At 38.2% G+C, this 22,280-nt stretch overlaps 1 protein-coding gene across 4 annotated transcripts in view; it reads right to left on the bottom strand.

Moving 5' to 3' along the window:
- The window catches only part of SPOPL (speckle type BTB/POZ protein like), a 32,752-nt gene that overhangs the window by 8,246 nt on the left and 2,226 nt on the right, over window positions 1-22,280 (bottom strand). For 3 of the 4 annotated variants that reach the window (XM_057380327.1, XM_057380326.1, XM_057380328.1), the window contains 6 exons: window positions 9,178-9,312; window positions 8,880-9,001; window positions 8,461-8,612; window positions 4,746-4,873; window positions 970-1,147; window positions 820-875 (listed from right to left, as the gene is read on the bottom strand). In XM_057380327.1, the coding sequence (XP_057236310.1) occupies window positions 820-875; window positions 970-1,147; window positions 4,746-4,873; window positions 8,461-8,612; window positions 8,880-9,001; window positions 9,178-9,255 (714 nt within the window). In that variant the 5' untranslated portion in view covers window positions 9,256-9,312. Of the gene's footprint in view, window positions 1-819; window positions 876-969; window positions 1,148-4,745; window positions 4,874-8,460; window positions 8,613-8,879; window positions 9,002-9,177; window positions 9,313-17,895; window positions 18,147-22,280 lie in introns of those variants that run through there. The other variant, XM_057380329.1, reaches the window with a different exon arrangement.

The raw sequence follows: 22,280 nt of genomic DNA on the forward strand, positions 1-22,280 counted from the left end.
TGGATTTCTTTCAGAACCTCAATAAAATGCTCCCAATAYTCCAATTCCAGCTGTGAAATTTCCAAACTGGAGAAGAGCTGGGAAGGAAAATGCCCCATTTGTGACYCTCAGTTGTACCCCAGCACCACATTCACCTGATGTATTGTGCACACAAGCGGCCACTTGCAGCTTTCAAGAGCAAATGATSATCATCAATCACAACCCTTCAGCGAGGTGATCAGTTCCTCACCTTTTCATGGATTCTGCCTATAACCAATATATTTTTGATAATTCTTCTTCAAGAAAGACACAACAGCTCCTCGCTGGGGGAGACATCAAGTGCATAAAAGCAGAAGCAGCACTCTGTTGACTGAGTAACCATCCCTCCAAAACACTTACACAGGTCAAGTGCCTGCAGAAGCTGTGAATGGAAGAAGTGCTCCACTGCCTCAGGGCTTAATTCCTCTCATAATTCACCTCCCTYTTCTTGGCTACCATAAAAAACTGTTTAACTCTACAGCAAAACATTAGTCAAGCCAATCAGCTGATGGGAAAATAAAAACTGAGACAAAAAGGGGGCAGAGATTACCAGGTCAATTACACCAGCAGCTAATGTTTAGAAACGTTATCTAGGGCACATACAAGGAAAAAACAAATCCTTCCATACCTCTCCACTCGAAATTTCTACACAAATTCCCTTCAGAACTCACCAGGAGCGGTTYAGCAGCTGCCCCAGCAGAGTCCTCATCCTCCTCAATCTGCAGTACCTCAAGTTTTCWGCAACTTTTTCWTTTTTTTRCAGTTTACAAATATTTACATAATATTTTCAGTAAAGCTTACCTTTTTGCTTTCCTCCATTTCATGTTCAAACATTGCATTAAAAACTGGAGATCGTGCTGCATCAAGAAAAGTAAATTTTAAATATAATCAAATTTCAAACTTATAGCAATTTAAATTACRAAATAATAGCAATACAAAAGTAGAAAGTACCTGCAAGGACAGATTTATGAGCTTTGAATTCTTGTCCTCCTACATAAAAACTGCAATCAGTAAATCTTGTTGTTTCCCAGAGATTCCCTAAATCTTCTGCTAGTCGACATTCAGGTACCTTCAAAGTGTTTGTATTAGACTGTCCTGATATATTTACTGAGTCTTGGACCACGCTTACCTAACAGAAAATCACAGCAAGACAACTCCTTCATAACTGAATGCCAACARTAATTAAATCACAGTACCTATTGCTAAAATTCCAACAATTCCAAAGCAAAGCAAAAAACAGCAAAGTTTCTGGCATTAGGCCAGAGCAATAAACCGACGCTTTACAGTTTACTTCTAAGTAACATTAAACAAATAAGGCTTTACTTAGAGATTCTAACATTGTGTACTTATCTAACCAAAACAAAAAGAGCACAATACCACATGCCACCTGACAGAAATGCCGAAGTAAATAAGTCAAGGACAGACACAGTTCTTGGAAAACCAGTGGGAACAAAAAGAAGTTCAGTTAAATTAACACTTCAATATTTCACACACCTGAGTAAAATATACACAACATAAAATTCAATACAGATCAYCAGGATCACATGGTCACAGAAAAGTTTCATACATAATAAATCACAGAAATTTTTAATAGTAAGATATCCCTTATTGTACTGACAGTAARTCTATACATAACCTGCAGTGTGATAATGCAAGCTAAGTGCAAGTAACAGCTCCTTCATTATTTCATTTTACTTAGTCCAGATGATGAAGGAATCACAGTATTTTTTTTAACAAGATTAAAAGCCATTACTTTCAAAGTACAAGGTACAGTATGTAATTTCAATAATGAAACGCAAATTCACAGGATRTAACTTCAGTAGAGAACTAGTTAAGAAAAATGAAATAAGTGCATTTGAAGTGAAAATTCTGCCATTATTTCCCATGTTTAAATCTTTCACATAGGAAGGAAACAGGACAGCAGCACTCCTTGCTGCTTTTTAGGCTATCTTCACACTTTTAATCAGTGTGTTGGGAAAACAGAAGAGCTAAGCAGGTTTTACTTCTYTTGTCTGAGAGCACAGATCTGAGAATTAAACCTTTGTAAAGAGTCATACTACAAGATTTTGATCGCTCCATCTCCCAAATACAAAAAATTAGGATTATATCTTAACAAAAAATGCTGATACTGTTAGGATCAGGGCTTTGGTTGATTCCCRAAGGCACAGCATCTGGAATAAATCTGACATAAAGCAAAAACAGCACAGCTAAACTTCACAGAAAGTTGGAGCACTGCAAATCCAACCCCAGAACAGAAGAGGAGAAGGATGATCCAATTATGACAGCAGGTTTGAGATTTGAATCATTGCCTAATTCCCTGTATCATCTTACACCCCCTTGTGAATACAAAAMATTGCCTTATATTCTTCCACCTTAAAAGAAAAAAAAAATAAAAACCCAAAGCACTGCAAAATTTCTCTTTCACAGCAAGACTGTACATTTATAACAGTAAAAAAATCTATAGAGCCATTTCAGTGTTCATATACACAGTGATTTCAGGAGATATACATACACACAAAGGAAGTTTTAGCTTAGCCAAGCTCATCTTCTGTTGCCAGAGGAGAGTTCTGCTTTTCCAGAGCCTTGCCTCAAAGTTCACGATCCCAGTTGTCCACACAGCATCTTCTWGTTAGCTACAGACACTGCCTAGGGAAAGTCATCTACACACTCTCTAYGTGCACTAAAACTGATCTCTGACCTTCCAAAGTTCTATTTTAGGATGGCTTCCAGTATGTATTGATAGTTGTGCAACACAACAATTTATTATGGGTCATATTTTAACATATAACCCAAGCATAGTTTTAATTCAAGCCTCCCTACCCGAATGGTCTGGCATGTATTGTCTTTCTAAATACAAAGGCTTAGAGGGGTCTGGTATTTCCTATCTCACTTGTCCAGAGGATTGGAACCTGAAGTTCCAATCCACACCCAGCTGATTTTAAGAACCTTTGGCAACACAGAATTAGTATCTTTGCTGCCAAAGGTGACCAAATAATCTTCCTGCAACCTAACAGGAAGAAGGGCCAACCAACAGAGTCAGTAATCATGGACCTTCACCAGATACCTGCTCCATCTGACAAGTTCTATCAAGCCAAGTGCAGTATAGTCTTAAGAAGTGGTAAATCTTACAGAAATCAGACCTTAAGATTAAAGTTTTAAAAGACAAAAACTTCAGGCTTGTCTACAGAAACAGGTCCTTCATACAACACCTGTCATTTCTAAGGACAGCTGAAGAGCTGGTATCACACATTCCAAAAGACATTCTYAAAATATTTGGATTTCCAATTTTTCCCTTCACCCTGAAACAAGCCAGAAGTTATTTTAACATGCTTGCTRTGAACAACTAAATGTTTTACTTCCTTACATATTTATAGTCAGAGTAGGTCCAACACTYCACAAAAGACACTCAAATTAGAACATCAAGAAGTTTTGTAGGGAAACACGGACAAATTCAGTGATTAGCATCAGAATTTAAATAACAATGTTTCTCTGTAGAAAATTCAATATTTCTTCCAATTATATTTTTAAAACTAACTTAATCTCTAAAATTAGAGAGTGATCTATTCCAAAACCAAATGCTACTTTTAAGAGCTGTTCATTTACATCAAAGTGTTCATTAAGAGGACAAYTTAAGAAGAGAAAATACTCAAAAGTATCTTTACAGAACCATAAAACACTTGTTATATCTGCTTTTATCATCCAAATAATTGCATTCATAACAAATTTATCATGCAGCTAATTTAACTTGTCTAAGTGAAAATAAGATGCACTATATTTGCAATATCTAGTCTCAAGGGCCACATTTCAATTATTCTTCCTACCCCGCATAATGACATATAATTAAAYTGTAATCTTGCCAAGACAATTTTACACATTTCCTGTAAATACACAGATCAAAGCAAACTTATTAGCAGTTAGAGCATCTATCATCCTTCCTAAGTCACTAATCACTTTATGGCAGCCCAGATAACCAGCCAATGCATATTCAACATACACTCACATTGCCACTTTCTCTAGTTTCCATTCTTAACACTGAGTAAGCTTTTCACTGAAATTTAATATGAAAATTTAGGTTRTGAGCATAAGTGATATTATAGAAGAAATGACCCAGAATACACCGTGAAGTAAAAGTTATAGCACAGTTCTCAATATTAATTTTCAGCATCAAGCACACCTTCTACAAGATACTTGCATTTGATCAGAGAACACAATCTAACAACTGGTACAAAAATAAATTTCAGGAAAGACCTGTTCATTGGTTAAAGCCATCAATTAGGATATTACAGGAATATAGATTCTGACAATTAGTTGGGTTTTCTTTCATCACATGAACCAGTGTGTGAACATTTCCTTCTGCTTATCCAGTGAAAAACAATTGTCTGCTTCCAAATACAACTTCTTCAAATAAAAGTGACCTCAGTAAAACAGCATTTCTGTAGATAGCACATACCAGCCACCTTTGGCATAAATAATTCCACTGTTGATTCTGATGMTTTATGGAGAAAAGCAGCAGTTAGAAGTGATCAATTGAACACTACATCTCAGTGTACAAGCATCAAAAAAGAGAACAAAATTCAATGCAGACAAAGCAATGCATATTTTACCAAGCTTACAGATTTCAGAACACAATTTAAGAGTATGTTACCATTTAAATCAACATAATTCTCTACTTATTAGAGCAGAAAACATTTTATTKAAAAGTTTATTACTTAAAAATTAATACCCACCTCACAAAATAATGTAAGCTTGTCATCTGGTAGAAGACCATTAGCTTCATCTAGTAAAAAATCTCTTCGGATAAATTTCTTAAAYCCCCAGTCCTTGCCTTGCACAAATCGATATGCTCTTTGGCTTTCTGATAAAAAAATGTACAAATATAGCAAGTTAAAGGAAAATGTTAACAAATAACACATAATTCCACATCAAGGCTAAGTGTTAATAAAAAAAATTAATCAGTTTTATACATTTGGATCACGTGTCACATTTCCAGAAAACACAGGACTGATTAAAATCTTTTTAATATTGTAATAGTGTTGATAGAGCTTAGTAGAGCACAATTTGCAATTCAAACTATATCATCTCCTTAGATCTCTGAGGCACCATCCAGCACAAGAGTTCTTCAGTGAGTGGTTAAGAATGCCAGTGTGTCAAAACAGGAATTGTTCACAGGGAAGCACCATTACAATGAATTTGTCACCACAAACCCATCCTGACAACACTCTGCAGTTGTCATAACAATCTGGTTTGACTTCTTCCTGAAATGGAAAATCTTGTTTCACAGGTTGAAATTAGTTTGAAATACAGTAAAAGCATTAAGATAGCAAAAGAGGAATAAAAGCTTTCAAGTAGGAAACTATTCTTYAGTCATAATAAGGTACTATTTAGATGTACTTTTAGCCCTAATTATGAGAATTACTTTTTTTAAATCAATCAGAATTTCTGTGACCACACAAGTCTTTTTTTCCTCAGTTCTAATGTTCACAGCCAAAAAAGAATTCCCACAGTGCAAACACATGTAAATTCAGTAAGATCACACATTTTACATGGCTGGTTCACYGAAAAATGGCCACTTGGTCCCCAAATGAAACCACAGCAAAGAGCATATACTTTAACATGGAACTAAAAATATGGAAAAGCAGTTATTTGGGAATGGCTYTGAGAACATAAATAGAATAAAGCATAAATAGAATTATATTTAGAATGATTGTTCAAAATTAAGACAAAAAGAATATTGAAATAAGACCAGAGGAGGAAGTGGGGAGGGATCTCATGAAGAGCTCTTTAAAAAAGAACTTTTCTTTCATTCCAAAGCTGGGCAAGAAACAAGTTACAATYTCATTTGCTCTATGCAGAGATGCTTTAGCCTTCCAGAGAGAAATTTAGAAGTTTAAGTCAGAAGTTTGCAATAAAAACACAGTGTTTTTMATGACAGAGCCTGTTAAAATATCACTCCTTCTCCAAAATAAAGCCATCAGCAAAGCCAGACTTCCCTACACTATTGAACTTGGCAGSATCACTGGAACACACTTGACCACGTACCCCAGGAAACACACACKTGTCACACACTGTCCTCACCACCAGGAGCTGGAAAAATTATATTYACACACTTTTTCACTAGGATTATATCAAGCAAAATATCCTGCAGAGATTTTCACTGCATTTTTGGAATACAAGGAAGAASCACCCAGGAGCTGACACTGCAGGAGATGGGAGGTCTCCATCCCAGTCACCTCACCACACTCCTGTATCAACAAYCCCTTGCCCATGCACAGCACAGAAGCAGAGGGAAAGGCACTCACTGAAGTGCAGTGTGAGCTTGGAGGGCAACAGAATACACAACACTGGTCACATTTTAAAATCTATATACCAAAGAAGAAAATCACATTAAAAAAAAAACATCGTTTCGATTTTTTGGCAGCTGGATTAGTGTTTTCACGCTTTTAACAACTTTTAACCTCATTAATTGAATAAAAAAGAAAATAATCAGAAAATCACATTCCCAAAAGGGCTCAAAAATTTCTTCTCTAGATTTAGGCCAATTCTTTATCTTGCAGGCTTAGATTTTACTCTTAGCAGCAACAACCAGTGTTAACCCCCAAAATTAAGTTTACAAAAGAAGAAAAACAGAGCAGCAAAAAARTGCAAATGTATTTTTCTTCTAATAAAGTTAAAATGTTAGTTTGCTATCTGTTTCATACCCAGCTCCATCCCTTGAAGCAGCAGCCTATGCATGAATTATCAATTTACAAGGGACATTGGCAGTGGGGCATCATTTTCCTGTCTCAGTAAATACACAGCATCTACAGAAGCAGATGGCAAATGGCTGGAGAGTCCAAGAAATAAGACTTCTGTTGGTAATTTCCCAAAGTGAAAGGATATTTATAACTCCTGTGGTGCCAAACACAGCACTACTACTGCAGGAGCTGAAGACACACCTACTCATAGGATTTTTAGCACTGCAGTGGATGATGAACCAGCAGAGAGCTGATGGGTCAGGATTTGGGTGTCTGCTAGAGATCTACTGGTCAGGAACAAACAGGTCACTGGAGATTGGGGTCCTGGGGGACAAAAAGTGAACATGAACCCACAATGAACCCCTAAAGCAAAAAGGGACCGGCAGGACCTGGCTAAACACTAAAACAGRCTGCCCAGATAAAGTTGTGCAGTCTCCATCCTTGGAGATCTCAAAGCACAACAGGTCCCAAAATAACTATTGCAGCTCACCCTGCTTTCAGCAGGGCTCTGGGGACAGCCAGAGGTTCTGTGCATCCTCTCCAATCTTGTGATTCTATGATTATCTCCAAATAGTTTTTGAGAAACACACTGAAGTTTACATTTTATTATACAAACACCAATCTACTCCTGGACTGGAATCCTCTGTCAAGCCAAAAGATTCACCAGATGTGGACAAAGTTTCACCAGATGTACACAAGTACAGCTTTGATCATATAAGCTCCAGAAGGAGGAATCTTGCAGGGACTAAAGAAATCATTTACATTAGTATAAGAGGATTAGTAGAGTGAAACATGTATGTGAAACATATACATTTACCTTCCTTCCAAAGAGTCCAATAATTAAATTTTTACATTTGAACTCAGTTCTGTGGATTTAATTTAGAGRTACAAGTGGGCCTAGTTACTTATGGAGCAACAGCATGAACTTTGGGTATAAACACTGCAGAACTATAGACTTTTTGTAAGAAATTAAGAACTTGCACAAAACAGGACCTGAAACATCTCCAAAGTCCTGAAGTAGAAGATGAGAAGAAAAATAAGAGAAATTCTTCGCACACAGGACTTGCAGCAGCACAGATTCAGTGCAGATGAGCATTAAATTATTTGTTTTCACAAGGATCCCAGCTTTCCCAAAAACCATTTCCAGTGAAGGTTGTTCTCACAAGTTTGAAACTAAGAGCATTCCATACATTTTTATATCAGCACAACAATTAAATCAAATTATCAATTATTTCAAAGTCTTCTAATTCCTTGGGTACATGGCTCATATCTTTAAACTGATGACACTGTGAATCAGCTGAAATAGACCAAAACATTGTGAAAGATGTCTAAAAAAAACGAGCCATGTATGCTTCTCCTAATTAACTATGGAAATCAAACACTTCCACTGCACCTACCAACAAGCAGATACACCTCTACTAATAGGAAACAAGAATAATCTGCTGGAAAAACTAAGTGACAAGCACCTGGAGTGACAGCAGTTGGCAATGTGCTGTAATTTATACTGCTCAGGATAGAATTAGCATAGCTCAGTGATCAGAAATGTGTGAAACATGAACAGGATTTTATAATTAAGTTTCTGAAAGGAAATTAAAGAAAGATATTTTTAAAGTTTATCTCAATATTAAATTCTGCTCTCAACTGAAAAAAATTACATTGCTGATGTTCTCCAGGATGTTCTTACAAAACCACATTAATATTCCCTTACCCATTGCTTTTGTTTCTTCTCTTTTAGCATTCAGCAGGGAAAATTTAAATTTTGCTCTGACTTCACTTTTTGGACAACTGACTAAAAGCAAATACAATGACAAGTAGTCTTTGCTTTCATCATCTAATCCCTTTGGATTCACTCTCAGGCACCTGAAAAAAAAAMCAGAAAAATTGTAATTTTTAAATGGTGTCCAGAATAAATTCAGAAGTATTTTTACAAGACACAATGATAAATGCTACTGAAGTAAATGCTTCCCTTGTGATTATCAACACTTTGAAATTAGAACCAATCCATACCTACAGTAAAACTTTGAGAAGTGTCCAAGTTTTAATATTTATTTGTAATGTAATTTTACAATTTTTGTGAGTAAAAAACCCAGAACAAAACCAAAGCACTTGCTCAAATAAAAACCTTACCACTTCATTTTGTCATTTGGCCCTGATGAAAATGTAGAACTCTTTAAAACTTCACCCATTTCTTCTCGGCAAAAACTGAAGTTATTAATGGTCCACATRTATGAAAATTTTACTACTTTAACCTAAACAAAAGATCAGAAAATGTTAAAAAATTTAACTTACATATCAAGCATTAACTACGAGAACTACTTAGACTGTAAGCGTTAATTTTTCAATATTTAAATTACTTTAGCAGGTTTTTTTAACAGCTATTATGACAATAATTGAAAATAAAGCCATTGGAATTTATGTAGATTACCTGTGTGTAACACCAGCTTTCAGCCACAGGTCCACTGGACATCTCCCCAGGAGGAGGTGGGGTGGGAACCCTTGACATTGCCACTTATTGCAGGTTTATAGTATCAAGACAGCAATCCAAACTTCAGTAATTCTCCTAAAAAGAGTAATTCATACATTTTGTTCAYCCTTTTTTAGGTGTGGGAAATACAAAGATTCATATTATTGTGTTTACTAAATGATGTATCTGAAAATTAAATCTGAAAAGAGGACAATGGCYCTGCTGGGTGTCACAGATTAACAACCATTGGTGCTCAAAACCTGCAGGCTGAGCCCTCACACAATAATTTATAAAAGTAAGCACCTCTACATCATACACCACCACAAATGACAACATTTCAACACCCCCTTTGCAAATTACTGCTTTGGCCACTCCAGAAGTGTTAGAACTTTCTTCAGGCTCTTCTCCTTTGATTTGCAGAGTACCCAGAGCCTGTTTAGCACACAGTTATTTGCACAGTGCCCTAATTTTCCACCCTGACATAATGCAGAAAAACACTCAGCCACCTGGAAGAAGAATAGGTTYACACAACCCTGAGATTTCTGAATGGAGGGTAAGAAATTAAACCTGCATTTCAAGCAGTATTTTCTTTCTTTCAGCTGCTTTTATCTTTAACACCAACAAGAACTCAAGAACTATAATCCCCACAACCATGTGTTCATTCCCTATCAAAGAACAAAGCAGGAAAACTGTTTCAGTCAACTCCCCAACTCTGCAGAACTTTCCAACAACAAATAAAGCGATTTTGCTATGAATTACCACCACCCAACAGATCTGCAACTCCTGCTGCCCATCAGGAACTGAGTCACTTGCCCAGATCCCTCCCACCTGGCTACAGACCTGGCTAATAAAATAAAGAAGGTGGGCCCATCAGAGGAMAGCTCTGGGCCCCTGGCTTACTCTCCTTTAAGGGAGGGTTTGCTTCACAAGCACAGCCTCTCATTTAAGGCGCTACATTAAGTTTCTGAGAAGTGGAATGAGCCCTAATCAAACCAGAGRAAAGTCAATTATTTCTGCCACAAAATATTTTCTCTTAGCACAGAAAGTTTCTTTAAACATAATCTGTTATCACTTAAAAGCAACCATCTTTCTGCAACATTTGACTGCTTCACTGTAGAGTTCTTTTTAGCTGTGATAGAAGAGTATTAATTTGTCTTCCTCAAAAGATGTGACTGCACATCACTAATCATGAGGGAACTCTCCAGGGATGGAACAACAAGGTTTTATGCAAACACTGGCAAAAAGACACTGCAAGACCATGTACAATTCAGCCATGATGTGAATAAGTTTATTTTTCCTACAGGAAAAATTCAGCTGTGTGAATTGCTATGATCCTCATTGCATGTTTTTCCACCTGCCTTTCTGGTGCTGCTTCTCACTCCCTCATGGTATGAAGTAGCCCTTCCACATGAAAGCCTGCTGACAGGGGATTACTCTGAATCAYAGAAGCATAAAACCTTGAAAAGAAAGCTAATTCTCAGTTTTTACCAGACGAGGAAGCAGATGCTTTATAATCATATCCCTTAACGAATTGCTACCAACAGATCTGCTGTGACAGGATGAAAACAAAATATTGAACAGGTCTCCTGCAAGATATGGATCACTGCAACATTGGAAACTAATCATAAATACAATTCAGCTGTCTTTAATAAATGAGTTTTSTCCAAATAAAACTTGTATTTATGGCAACACTCAGTACTTCACTAGTGCTTTTCATAAACAAAAGACAAACAACATCCCTAAAYAGAAGACAACCAAACTTATTTGCCTTTTTAAGCAACAAGCACACATACATTTTGCATGTTGTGTTTTTTGCTTACATGTTTACARTTTGTTTGGATTCTCTGTACAGAACCACCCAAAGTAAAAATCCTAGAAAGGATACATATGAACACCCCTCTTTCATAAAGCAAATATTAGCACCTAAATTACCACTATTTCTGTACTTCCTATTTCTGTAGGAAGTACATCCTACTTTGTGGTAACAACTGAAGCTGTCCCCCAAACACCATGGATCTGACACAGAACCATACCCTGAAAGGGTCAGAACAGCTTACCTCAGCCTTTCTGAACCTGCTTGCTGCTCCTCAATTCTCCAAAGCTAAAAGCAAGAAGAAATAAAAYGCATTCCTTATTCTGTCATTTGCATGAGATGCACAGGACTGTCTCATCTCTCATCTGCACCTCAATTCTTCAGTCCATTAGACCAGTYAGCTCCTAGTAACCAAGAAGGAGCAGCAGATCTGAGCCAAATTTGCTCTGAAGGGGTTTCTAAATTGGAAAAGCCTGAAAATAACTGCTGTACACAATCTCTTTAAGGAAGTGTTCACTGACCTTGGGCCAGCTACCAGTAGTTATCTGCCCACTCCTGTCTCACAGCTAAATCAGCTTGATTCACTGAGAATTTAACTCTAAGCAAAGGTAGTTATTTGCAATTATTTTCAGGTCCATCTGTTGCCTTGTCTCTGTACCTGTTCTACCCTGGGCATCTGTACCTCAGAGGCTGCTTCCACCTGCTGCAAGGCCTTTATTTATTTCAGGTTGTGAAGGAAGGCCTGATTTTACCTAAATATACTTCTGAACAGTCTCAGCTTTTTGTAAAGTTTCCCGTTTACAGCACTAGGACCAGACAACTGATTTCCATGACCACCTGATACATCTCTAAGAAGGTTTAAACAAAAAAGTTTACACTTTTTTTGCATGGATTTACTATGCCGATCACATTTTTAGACTGAGAAAACTGGCAGAAAGCAGTAACTTTAAATACTTGATACTGGGAGTCTGTGTTAAGGAGCTGTCGGTATTTTTTTATATGCCTGGGCACACCAAAAAAACAAGGGACCAACCAACTCAAACAATAATGGAGAATGGATAAATAGAGTATCTGATGCTCTGTTAGCATGTACCAAAGGGGAGCAGGATGGAAAGGGTTTAGCAGTACTGCAGATCTGCCCCTCACTTTACTTAATCAATTAATTGGGATTTGCATGGGGACACAGGGATATTTACCAGAATTACAAGGTGAGAGAGAACATAAGTTTTAAAGATGCTATCCTGAAGGGTAGAGGTCTTTGTAGAAGGACTTTTGCAGTCACCAGACTGACAGCCAGACCATGCTGAGTGGCCACCAATGGTCACCAGGRCAAAGTGGACCCTGCACAGGCAGCCTGAAGGTGAGAACAGAGATTCATTTAACTACACACTCACCCTTTGTTCTACCATGCTCTGCGTGGGGAGGAGACTGAATACTACTCTGAAGTAATTGTTTATGAATCATTGATTAGCCACAGTCATCAGTTCTGACAACATGGTTTTCCAAGCACCAACCCCTCATCACAGCCTATTAGACCAAATGGTTGGGAACAGAGGGAACTGCAGTTCACAAAACCAGTCGGAGAACGACTGGGTRGAATTAAATCAGCAAAGGGCAGGAAGACAGGCTTGATATCTGCAGGATGAAACAACTTAGAGGGACAATTTTCATGCTAGAACCTGCATTTATTAYTCTGCAGGCTATCACGAACAAAGCAGCAGAAATGATGGAACATTATCAGACAATAGCTCCAAGAATTTTCAGGCAATGCTGTACCTGTCTGGACACGGCTCAACAAACCAGTCTGTGTGGCCATTCCACYAGGCAGAATGTCTGACCATCAGGGCATGTATGCACTGGGAACAGCAAAACAAGCTTTAATGGATGAGGGTAAAAGAAGTGTCTGGTTTTCAAAAGGAAAATTAGATGTATTTTTAAAGGGTGTCAAGTTCCTTTGTTTGGTTTTTTTTCTAATGAAGTGATACACCCATAATGAATGTTGTACAGCAGTCAATGCTGATTTAACTCAAGAGTTTGTGTCCATTGTCTTAGTATAAAAAAGAAAAAAAAAAAAAGAAGAAAAGCTTAAAGATTCTTTGCTTGTACTTCCAGACCCCAAACATGATGGGCTTATCACTTCTACTGGTCTGTTAAGGAAGGACTTGGCTTCACCTGATAATCACTCTGCAAATAGACCAGATTCTGTTAAATCAGTATCTTCGAGGAGCTAATCCTCCTACAGTGAGCAAGGAGGCAGAAATAACATGAAAAAGGGGATTTCTCAAAGCGCTTTTTATTTAGGAATTAACTGAAGTGCTTTCCTAGCAAAACACTTGTGCTAAACTTCAAGCCATCTGAAATTGATTATTGTTAATTAATTAGCTGCACATCCAGAAAAGAAAGCACAGGCTACCTTCCATTCCAGAAAGTGTATTTACAATGAATTTTAACAAAAGCTGTATCAGCTCTCCATTTCCTAACTTTTAAGAAGAGATCCTTAGATTCAAAGCAGCTTCCTACATCAATAATGCGACTTTCAAAAATACCATCTTGTTTCCCCTCTATGAAATTGAGTGTTTATCAACATTATTCTAAACAGAGTTACTTTTCAACCTCTCAGAGCTAGACAACAACATACCCAGTCTCTTACATTTTGTGATGGAATAATCTCAACTTTTTCACTGAAAAAGTGACTAGCTCACTATGAAAGCCCCACATACACAAAGAAGAATTTTCTACTCCCTCAATAATGAACAGACAAAGCACTTTATAAACCTATTTGAAGACCTGCCCTGTTAGGAGGATGTTGGGCCAGCTCTCTGTAATGAGACCCCAGGAGTTCCCTCAGAGCAGTCACTCTGGGGCAGGTGCACATGAGGTGTTGCACATTAACCAGTGACCATAGCTATGGTTTATCTCAGTATTTCATGAGKGATTGCAGCCAGCAAATTGCTGGTAGGAATGGCTGAACAAACTGTCTTCTACTGGTACCCAACACACCCTGAAAGTCAAATCCAGCCTGCCAGAACCCAACCCACAGACAGTTCTCCAAGCAATTCAGTGACCCTGTCCTGSTCGCTCAAGAGCGAGAAGAAAAGCACATTGTGATCTGGGTGATCAGTTCCTGCTGAGCCTCTCCTTTCCAGCATCCCTTCTTCCCAGAGCTCAAGCCTCCAAGATCAAAGTGACCCTCCTGGGTCACACCAACAAATTCCACGTGCATGTACTGCATATTCCATTTGGATAGAGACAGTCTTTTCCTGAGCAGGGCTGAACACTGCACGAAATGCAAAGCTGAATTAACTTTTTGTCCCCTCTCTGGAAATATTGGTATTTCATCACTGGCTGAAATAAAGAAGCTTCACCTTCTGAAACTGAATTGACAAATAACTACCTATGCCTCCAAATTTTTATTCCTAGTAAATACATAATTCAGAAGCCAAACACAGTTTATGAAATTTTGAGGGCTTGGGTTATTGAAAAAAAACCAGAACAAGTGAAGTAAGTCTTTCATTCAGTAAAATCAACTCCCAAAAACCTATTCAAAATAAACATGGTCTAGTTACAGAAATACTTATTTCATTTCCGCTCATTAAATGGTCACCAGTGAATAAAGTATTACATTGTACTATATATAATGTGTTATATATAAAAATATCAGTATCTGTTCAAGGAATCAGTTTTGTTTTTCAAATTACTAAGAAGGAAAATTCTTGGGAAAAACACTGAACGGCTTTAAGGTTCACCGTCTTATCACTTCCTGGGTGAGTGAGAACACATTTATGAAGATAAAAACGAAGGAAACAAACAAACCCAATTAAAAGTTATGTCTGAAGTGGAAGATATTCTAAGGCTCAAGACAAAGTTACTTYTGCTGTCCCCCACCTGAAGCAACATTCCAGCTGTATCACACAGTTCTAGACAGAATCAGCTTATGAAGGCCAAACCATTTAAGAGTAAAGAAAGCCAAGTCCCTTTCTCRCTGATCACAGAAGGATTTGTGTAACAGCCACCTTCCACCTGGGTCACGCTTATCTGGTGGCAGGAAATGCCTGTGGCTTGAAATTTTTTTTTTCTGTTTCAGAGCTTGTCTTACAAGCCAACTATGCTTACATAAATTCCTAAGATTTCTACTAGTAAGTAGAAAAAATTAACTTTACAAAAACCAGGATTTTTTTTTAATTAGGAGGATTTGCATCTCTTCACAATTGATCTTTTTGAAAGAATTGCTGTTGTATTTCCTAAACAGCTAAGTATTAAACCAAGTTTCCTGCTGGATGATCCAAAACACAGTARCAGATGACTGAAAGGTCTATTAAGCTCAGGCAGTTTTCCAATTTGTTCAGTTATTATCTTCTCTGAAAACAGACTCAAGATACACCTAAGAAAATTTAAATACAGTGTTCAGCATTTATTGATTTTAATCCCCATCTATCACTGCATCATTTGAGTGAACAGATTTACTCAGACAATTGCAATCACATATCCATCCCCTAAGTTAGAAAACCTGTAAGTTAAGGATGTACTACATTTTACATTATCTGTAGTACTTATAATATGAAAAATTTCTCCTTTTCAGAGCAAGAAAAGGGAACAGCAGTTGGACTAAACACAAAAAAAAGGCCCTGTGACACTTACTGAAGAGGTAGCTTATAACAGTTAAAAAGGTTTAAGGCTTTTGTAGAACTTGATATTAAAAAATCCTTATTTAAGTATATGTTTGCTCTGGAACCATGCAATAGCAAGCAACTTTATACAAACCCAAGTTTGAGGCTTAAATCAGCAGCTCTGGCTGTTCCTGTGTACTTCATGCTTAACATCTAACCCTTGCCATTCCACAGCTCTGCTGGGAGCCTGGGCCCTGCCAAGGAGACACAATCAGCAGCCACACCACGAGAGCCAATTCATGCCTCTGTACACACTTTTCCAGTGAGAAAAAAATACTACCATGGTCTGGACCGTGACAGCTGAGAAACTCCACACACACCCTGTCACCCCTGCCTGGGGACAGTAAACTCCACGAGGGAGAGGGCACGCGGCTGGGGTCACAAACATCTCAAAATAGCTGCAACTGAGGTTCCAGAATTTAAAAGCATATCTTCATGGTGATTCCAGCAGAAAAGCCTCAGCAAGGCAAAACCCATGACACTGGAAATGCCCAACTTTTCAGRAGGATGGTGGTGTACCTGTGACTGGCAATGCTGAAGTGAGCAGATCAAAATTAGTAAGATAATATTATTAGCTGTAAAAACTGTAACGTTGAGTACATGTTGTTTCCAGGCTTTTCTCTAAATTTTCTTCCCTACCCTAAGCCTTTGAGAAAAAAAGTTGAATTTTACCTCAGCTAAGAGAAAGCCCAAGTGCTCAGCAAAGCTGGAGGTATAACTGTCTAGTTTACATCAGCCAAGCTTACTGATAAAAATCCCCAAGCATTACCTTTGCATTAYTGTACTGTAATACAGGAAACCCACTGTGCTCTGTATTAGATATCCCAGACCATTCCCTACAGCAGTCATCTATGCATTTCCCTGGAGAAGAAATGCAAGATTATTTCTTACAACATTTTTCATTTTCATTGCCCAGTCTAGTTTTATGGGACCCCAAAGATTGGTATTTCCACCACGATTCCTCTTGGGAAASTATTCTGTTCAAATAATCTATTGCTGTTGGGGTTTGTTTCCTGGTATGCAGCCAAAGTGATCTTTTSCCCTCCTTAGTTTCACTCCATTACTCTTACTTCAACAAATCATTGGCATGTGGAAGTATATTAAATGAAGACATTTTCACCTAAATACTTCAGTTACACACAATGAAGAGCTCAACAAAGTGAAAATGCTAATCTCAACTTTCTTTGCACTTGAAGCAGAAGTTTGTATTAGCCAACAGAAGGTTTATTTAAATTGTAACAAAAAAAAAAAAAATCTTTCTCTAGCAGATTCACAGCTAGTCTGGGATGATTTCAGTTGTTTTGGTTTTCTTTTCTTTTAAAATTKGTAAGATTTGTGAAAAGCATTAGCCTACACTCTCTGGAGACAGGAGCTTTCATTTGCTGCAAAGGAACTGTACAGAGCAGCAGAATGTTCTCCTCATTAACCTCTGCAGACTGGCATCACCGGCAAAGCTCACATCAAATTGCTACAACTGCTTTCAGCAGGCAAAAGCTCATACTCACAGATGTTGTCAGGAGGGGGGTTGATCATTCATTTGTTGCCCTGTTACCTCTCATGCCAAACCAGTGGTCACATTTGTGCACACAGCTGCATCTTGCAAATTCTGAGAGTCACAGCTCATTTCAGACCTGCCTGAGTATCAGACTTGGAGCAAATAACMACTTTTAAGCAAGGAAATTGAGAAAAAAAAGCCCAAAACTCAATTTTGCCAAAGGACCAAAGTGCATTTGATGCTAATTTGCCCCAATACTCTTGAAATTGAACTAATCCACAACCGCTGATTAGACACATCCTAGGAAAGACTGCAGGTCAAGAGGCAGAGCTGCACACACATACTTGCTTTGGTGAATATGAAGCAGGAATCTCCAAAAGCCATCAATGCAAGCAAAACTTGACATCTCAGTATTGGACTTCAGCCAACCTGGTTTAGACCCACAATGATAAAGAAAGAAAATCCTAAAAGTTCACAGAATATCTTGAGTTGGAAGGAAGATTGAGTACAGCTCCCAAATTAATCCAACAGAAACTGGCTTCTGAATTTCAAAGACAAGTACACAATTTCTACACTGCATTGTTTTAAAAAATGAACAGGTATTGTTTGGCTTAAACCATTCTTATATAATCTGTTTAAGATCCCTTTTCCCACCATAAAAGCAGTTCAAACTTCGGCAGTTTCCTGTAAGTTTCCCCACTTACAGCACAGTCTTAGTTGCTCAAGACAGAAGAAAATTTCCCAAGTAAGTAGGAAGGCAAGGAGGCTGGCAYAGGCCTGTCGGGTGGCCTGGCTGTGGAGCAAATAGACTTGGTTTCATCTCGGGTGCTGTCAAACAAGGCAGACCAGAAGCAGATGTGAGTCTGCTGCTTTTTGCCTCCATCCCCAGAAGACACAGCCCCGCTGTGAATCATCCTGCGGAGGCCACCTCGTCATACACGGGAGCGGTGCCTGAGGTGCCGCCACAGAAAACCACTCTCCCAGAGCAGAAAAACACACAGAAAGAAAAAATGCAATTTACTATCACGAAATCAAGAAGTCAGCCAACACTAAGTGAYGAGCCTCTCTTTACAAGTGACTCTGGAAACCTCTGAAGGCTCAGACACTGTAATTTATTAGCAACCCAGACTAACACTTGATGATGTTACTGCCATATATCTTTCCCCTCAGCRCTCAGTGAGCAGAGTCTCACACTTGTTGGAGGGGATGGCACATTTCCAAACACAACTKCTATTTAAATCATTAAGAATGATGYCTGGCCTGTGAAACAATATTCAAAACCACTGACTACAGAATACAGGTGGACTTTGCATGATAATCTTATTAATATAACTAATCATAGCAACTAACTCTGGATACGAAGTTTACCACACACAAATTCTGAGCAGGTTACTCCCTATGGAAGCTTTTCTTTCTTGTTCTTTTTTTTCTAGTTCTACTTGCTTTCCTTCTCTCTTCCCTTTCCCTTTTTTTTTTTAAGGCAAACCCTACATTTCAGGAGAATGTTATTAAAAAGGCTTCTTTTTTTTCTTTTTCTTTTTTTTTTTTTTTTCGTAAGCAAGACAGGAATTTCCCTAATCACAAGCCTCTCATGAGAGGCAACAGTGTAAATTCAAATCTCTCGGATTTATTTACCGTGTTTTTTCCCTAAAACAACCACCAGTCCAGTGGATTTTGCAAAACTCACAGAATTCACAAAAAATGTATTTATGCAAACTTCTTCAGTATAAGAAGTTTCAATTTCTTATAAGCTACACGACCAACCACAACACAAATATTATGCTGCTGCCATTTTTAGTTTGAATTTGCTCGCTATATGCACATAAGTAAACAAGGCAATCTACCTGGACATATTCCACAGAGATMAGAAAAACCCACTGAAAACAGATTTCATACATTTTATTCCTCTGAAACCACCATATGCCAAGTACAGTGCCAGACCCAGGAGTGAGATCACACCCACTTGGACAGTCACTACAGCAATGCATTACATTAACCTGCACTCACACAAATCAGCCAGAGATTTTGGACAACTTCATCTCCAAAATAACATGTTCAGAACTGAAATAATACAACTTCAAATAAGTTTGTACAGACTCTATGCAGAACTTTCCAAATGCATGAAAAAACACCTAAAAATATGTATAAATACAGATTTACACCAATAATTGCTGCAATTAAGTTTGTATCAGTAAAGACATATTAGTTAAAATGACTGTATTTTGTCCCATTACAAGAACAGTTATTCAAYCTGATATGCAAATACCAGTGTGCCCACTGGTACATCTGATGCTTACAAAAAGGAGCTAAAATTTAGTATTTTCAATATATACTTCTCCATCCCTGAAGCTGGAACAAACTGTATTAAACACCTCTTATCTAAATGCATTACAAAACAGTTCCAGTTTTATCTTCTAGAGTTTCGATTACAAACAACTAGCTCTGAAATTAATCTCAGTCAACAAGGAATCCATATCGGTTTTAAAACTCAAGAAAAAATGCCAACAAAGAGTGCTAGTTTTATTGGTGAAGTAATGTCTGCAGATTAATTAATTCAGAGCCCTATTGTGTTCAGTGCTGAAGACAGTAAACATGTGTCTCCTCTAAAGAATTTAAAGAAATTATTAGCTAATCAGAATMATTAGATTAATATATTAAATGCTCAAAACAACAAATTACTTGTATTCAGATTCTATTTTAACTTAAYCCAGTGATTTTTAACTTAAACTCTTTGTATTGAAATCATCTGTCCTTCACAGGCTACAGGTCATGCTAATGGAGAAAACAGACTCATCAATTAGAAACCGAATATGAATAAAGCCAGGAAAATGAAAACCTTTGTGGAGTTTTTCAAAGAAAAAGTCAGCATGGAACAGAGAGCTAGAAAGTAGGACAGCAGAGGAGAAAGTTACACCAGCTATTCCTCAGGCCAGAGGAGTTCTGCACCTACACCTAATTTCAGTTGTTCAGGAAGCAACCGCTGATGCAACCACCCCAAACCCTTTTAGAGATTAAGACCCAAGTCTAATTAATTTGCTGAACATTCAGTACAGAAGAAAACAAATAATTTGAAATAAATCAGGTGCAAGTCATCCTCCCCCCCCATTTCCTTCATCTTCATTCGTTGCCCTACTCATGAATCGATTGTGCAAAAGACTTGACCAACTGGTAAGTGAGCTCTTGGGAGGGGACAGACATTAAAGGAACAGCCAGGAAGGAGGCCAAGAGAAAGCTTGGCTCCCGAGTTTCACCCAGTGATCCTTTCCACTGCACAACAATAAGAGGTTCCCACCCCGTGAACTTTGGAAGTTTCCCAACTGCTGGAGACATTTACTCCACCAGCAGCAGCACTGCCTACGCCAAGAGCTACTCTATTGCATTCTCCCTGGCACACAATTGCTTTTTCTTTCTATAAAGCAGCCAGGTAAATCACACATCAAATGATACCTCACCTTTGAACTACTTAAGAATTCAAGTCACAATATAGTGCAAGGAGCAAATGTCACACCAACCACGGTGGATGAGCTGATGCAGCCTGTTGCAATTAAAAGTAGCATGTGTAACATTTTTCACAAAAAAATCAAGTGATAAATGGCTTCTGGTAGATGCAAGGCAGCATCAAGGATAATAATCTAATTCAGGGAATTTGGACATGTGAGCTCTCTGGATTATTCCATGCCAATGACTTTCTGAATCAGCTGAAAGAGTATCTCACTTTCCACTACATTTCCCAAATGCTATATGCAAACACTCATCACAACACCGTTGACAGATACATGCATGGTTGCAAAGTGATTCCTTGTACAAAACATAAAAACCTTGTAGCTGATAAGAATAATTTTAAACCAGGCTACCAAAAAACGCATTGTAAAAGCTATTAAACTTGGATAAAATGGAACCAACAGAGAAGAAATTTATAGTTGAGGTTTTTCAGGTTAAGCTCTTTCCAATACTGAACATGCACTCCTGCCAAAATTCCACCACACAAGTTGAATAGCTAAAACACTACCAAAACCCCACATTTAATGCAAAAAACAGTCTGTCACACAGTCAAACACACAGCTTAGCAGACCCACTGAACTAAGGCAAGCAACCATCTTCCCTCAGTTAAGAACTATTACAACTTCTAAATTACCACCACTAAAATACCTCCACCTCTCACAGAGTTCCAACACATCTCCTCTATGTACCGAGCACAAACTGAATGAGAGACTTCCTACTTCCATTTGAAGGGACAGCTCCAATAGGAAGCCTTTCGGTATGAGTGGGACAAGAAGCAACAGAATGTCGTAAGAACAGGAACTGGAAAGTCTCTCAAGAAATCAAAGGAAGGAAGATCTCTTGTGAATATGAATGTATTTTGTAGAGGGGACAAGGAATCGTGGAACCACRGAATGGTTTAGGTTGGAAGGGAACTTGAAAACCAACTCATCGGAACCCCCATGCCATGGGAATGGACACCTTCTGCTATCCCAGCTTCCTCCAAGCACCATCCAACCTGGCCTTGGACACTTCCAGGGATCCAGGGGCAGCCACAGCTTCTCTGGGCACCCTGTGCCAGTGCCAAGAGCCAAAGTGCAAGAGCCTCTTGGAGAGCACAGGCATTAGACAAGCACTGAGCAAGTGCCTTCTATTTCATCCCAGGGCATACCCGACAAAACACACAGTCTTCCTGCTTTGATCAGGAGCACAGTATTTCGAAGTTCCCAGCATTTTATGACTACAAGTATCAGGTTGCTGCTTCTGGCAAGTGTACCAATCTCACTCAGATTTCCTTAGTTTCCACCAGGTTTTGCTAAACACACAGGAAGCAGACTGCTTTTGACAAGGAGACAGAAATGCCCATAAGGAGCATATGAACCTGTCACAAAAGCTGTGAGAAAAAAAACACCAAAAATATCCACTTGTCATCAACAGGCAAATATAACAGGAAAAAAAAAAAAAAAAAGCAGGCTGAGGTAGTTTTGTAAGGCAAGACACACAGAAGCCCAAGCCTGGGCATACCACAGAGCCTGTAAACATTCAAAAGGACAAATTTCTAACCACCACCACTTCTACAAGGACATGAGCTGCAAAGAGGGGAAAAAAA

Source organism: Malurus melanocephalus, unplaced genomic scaffold (genome assembly GCF_030028575.1).
Source record: "Malurus melanocephalus ecotype Western Australia unplaced genomic scaffold, MMel_1.1 scaffold_445, whole genome shotgun sequence".
Taxonomy (NCBI): domain Eukaryota; kingdom Metazoa; phylum Chordata; class Aves; order Passeriformes; family Maluridae; genus Malurus; species Malurus melanocephalus.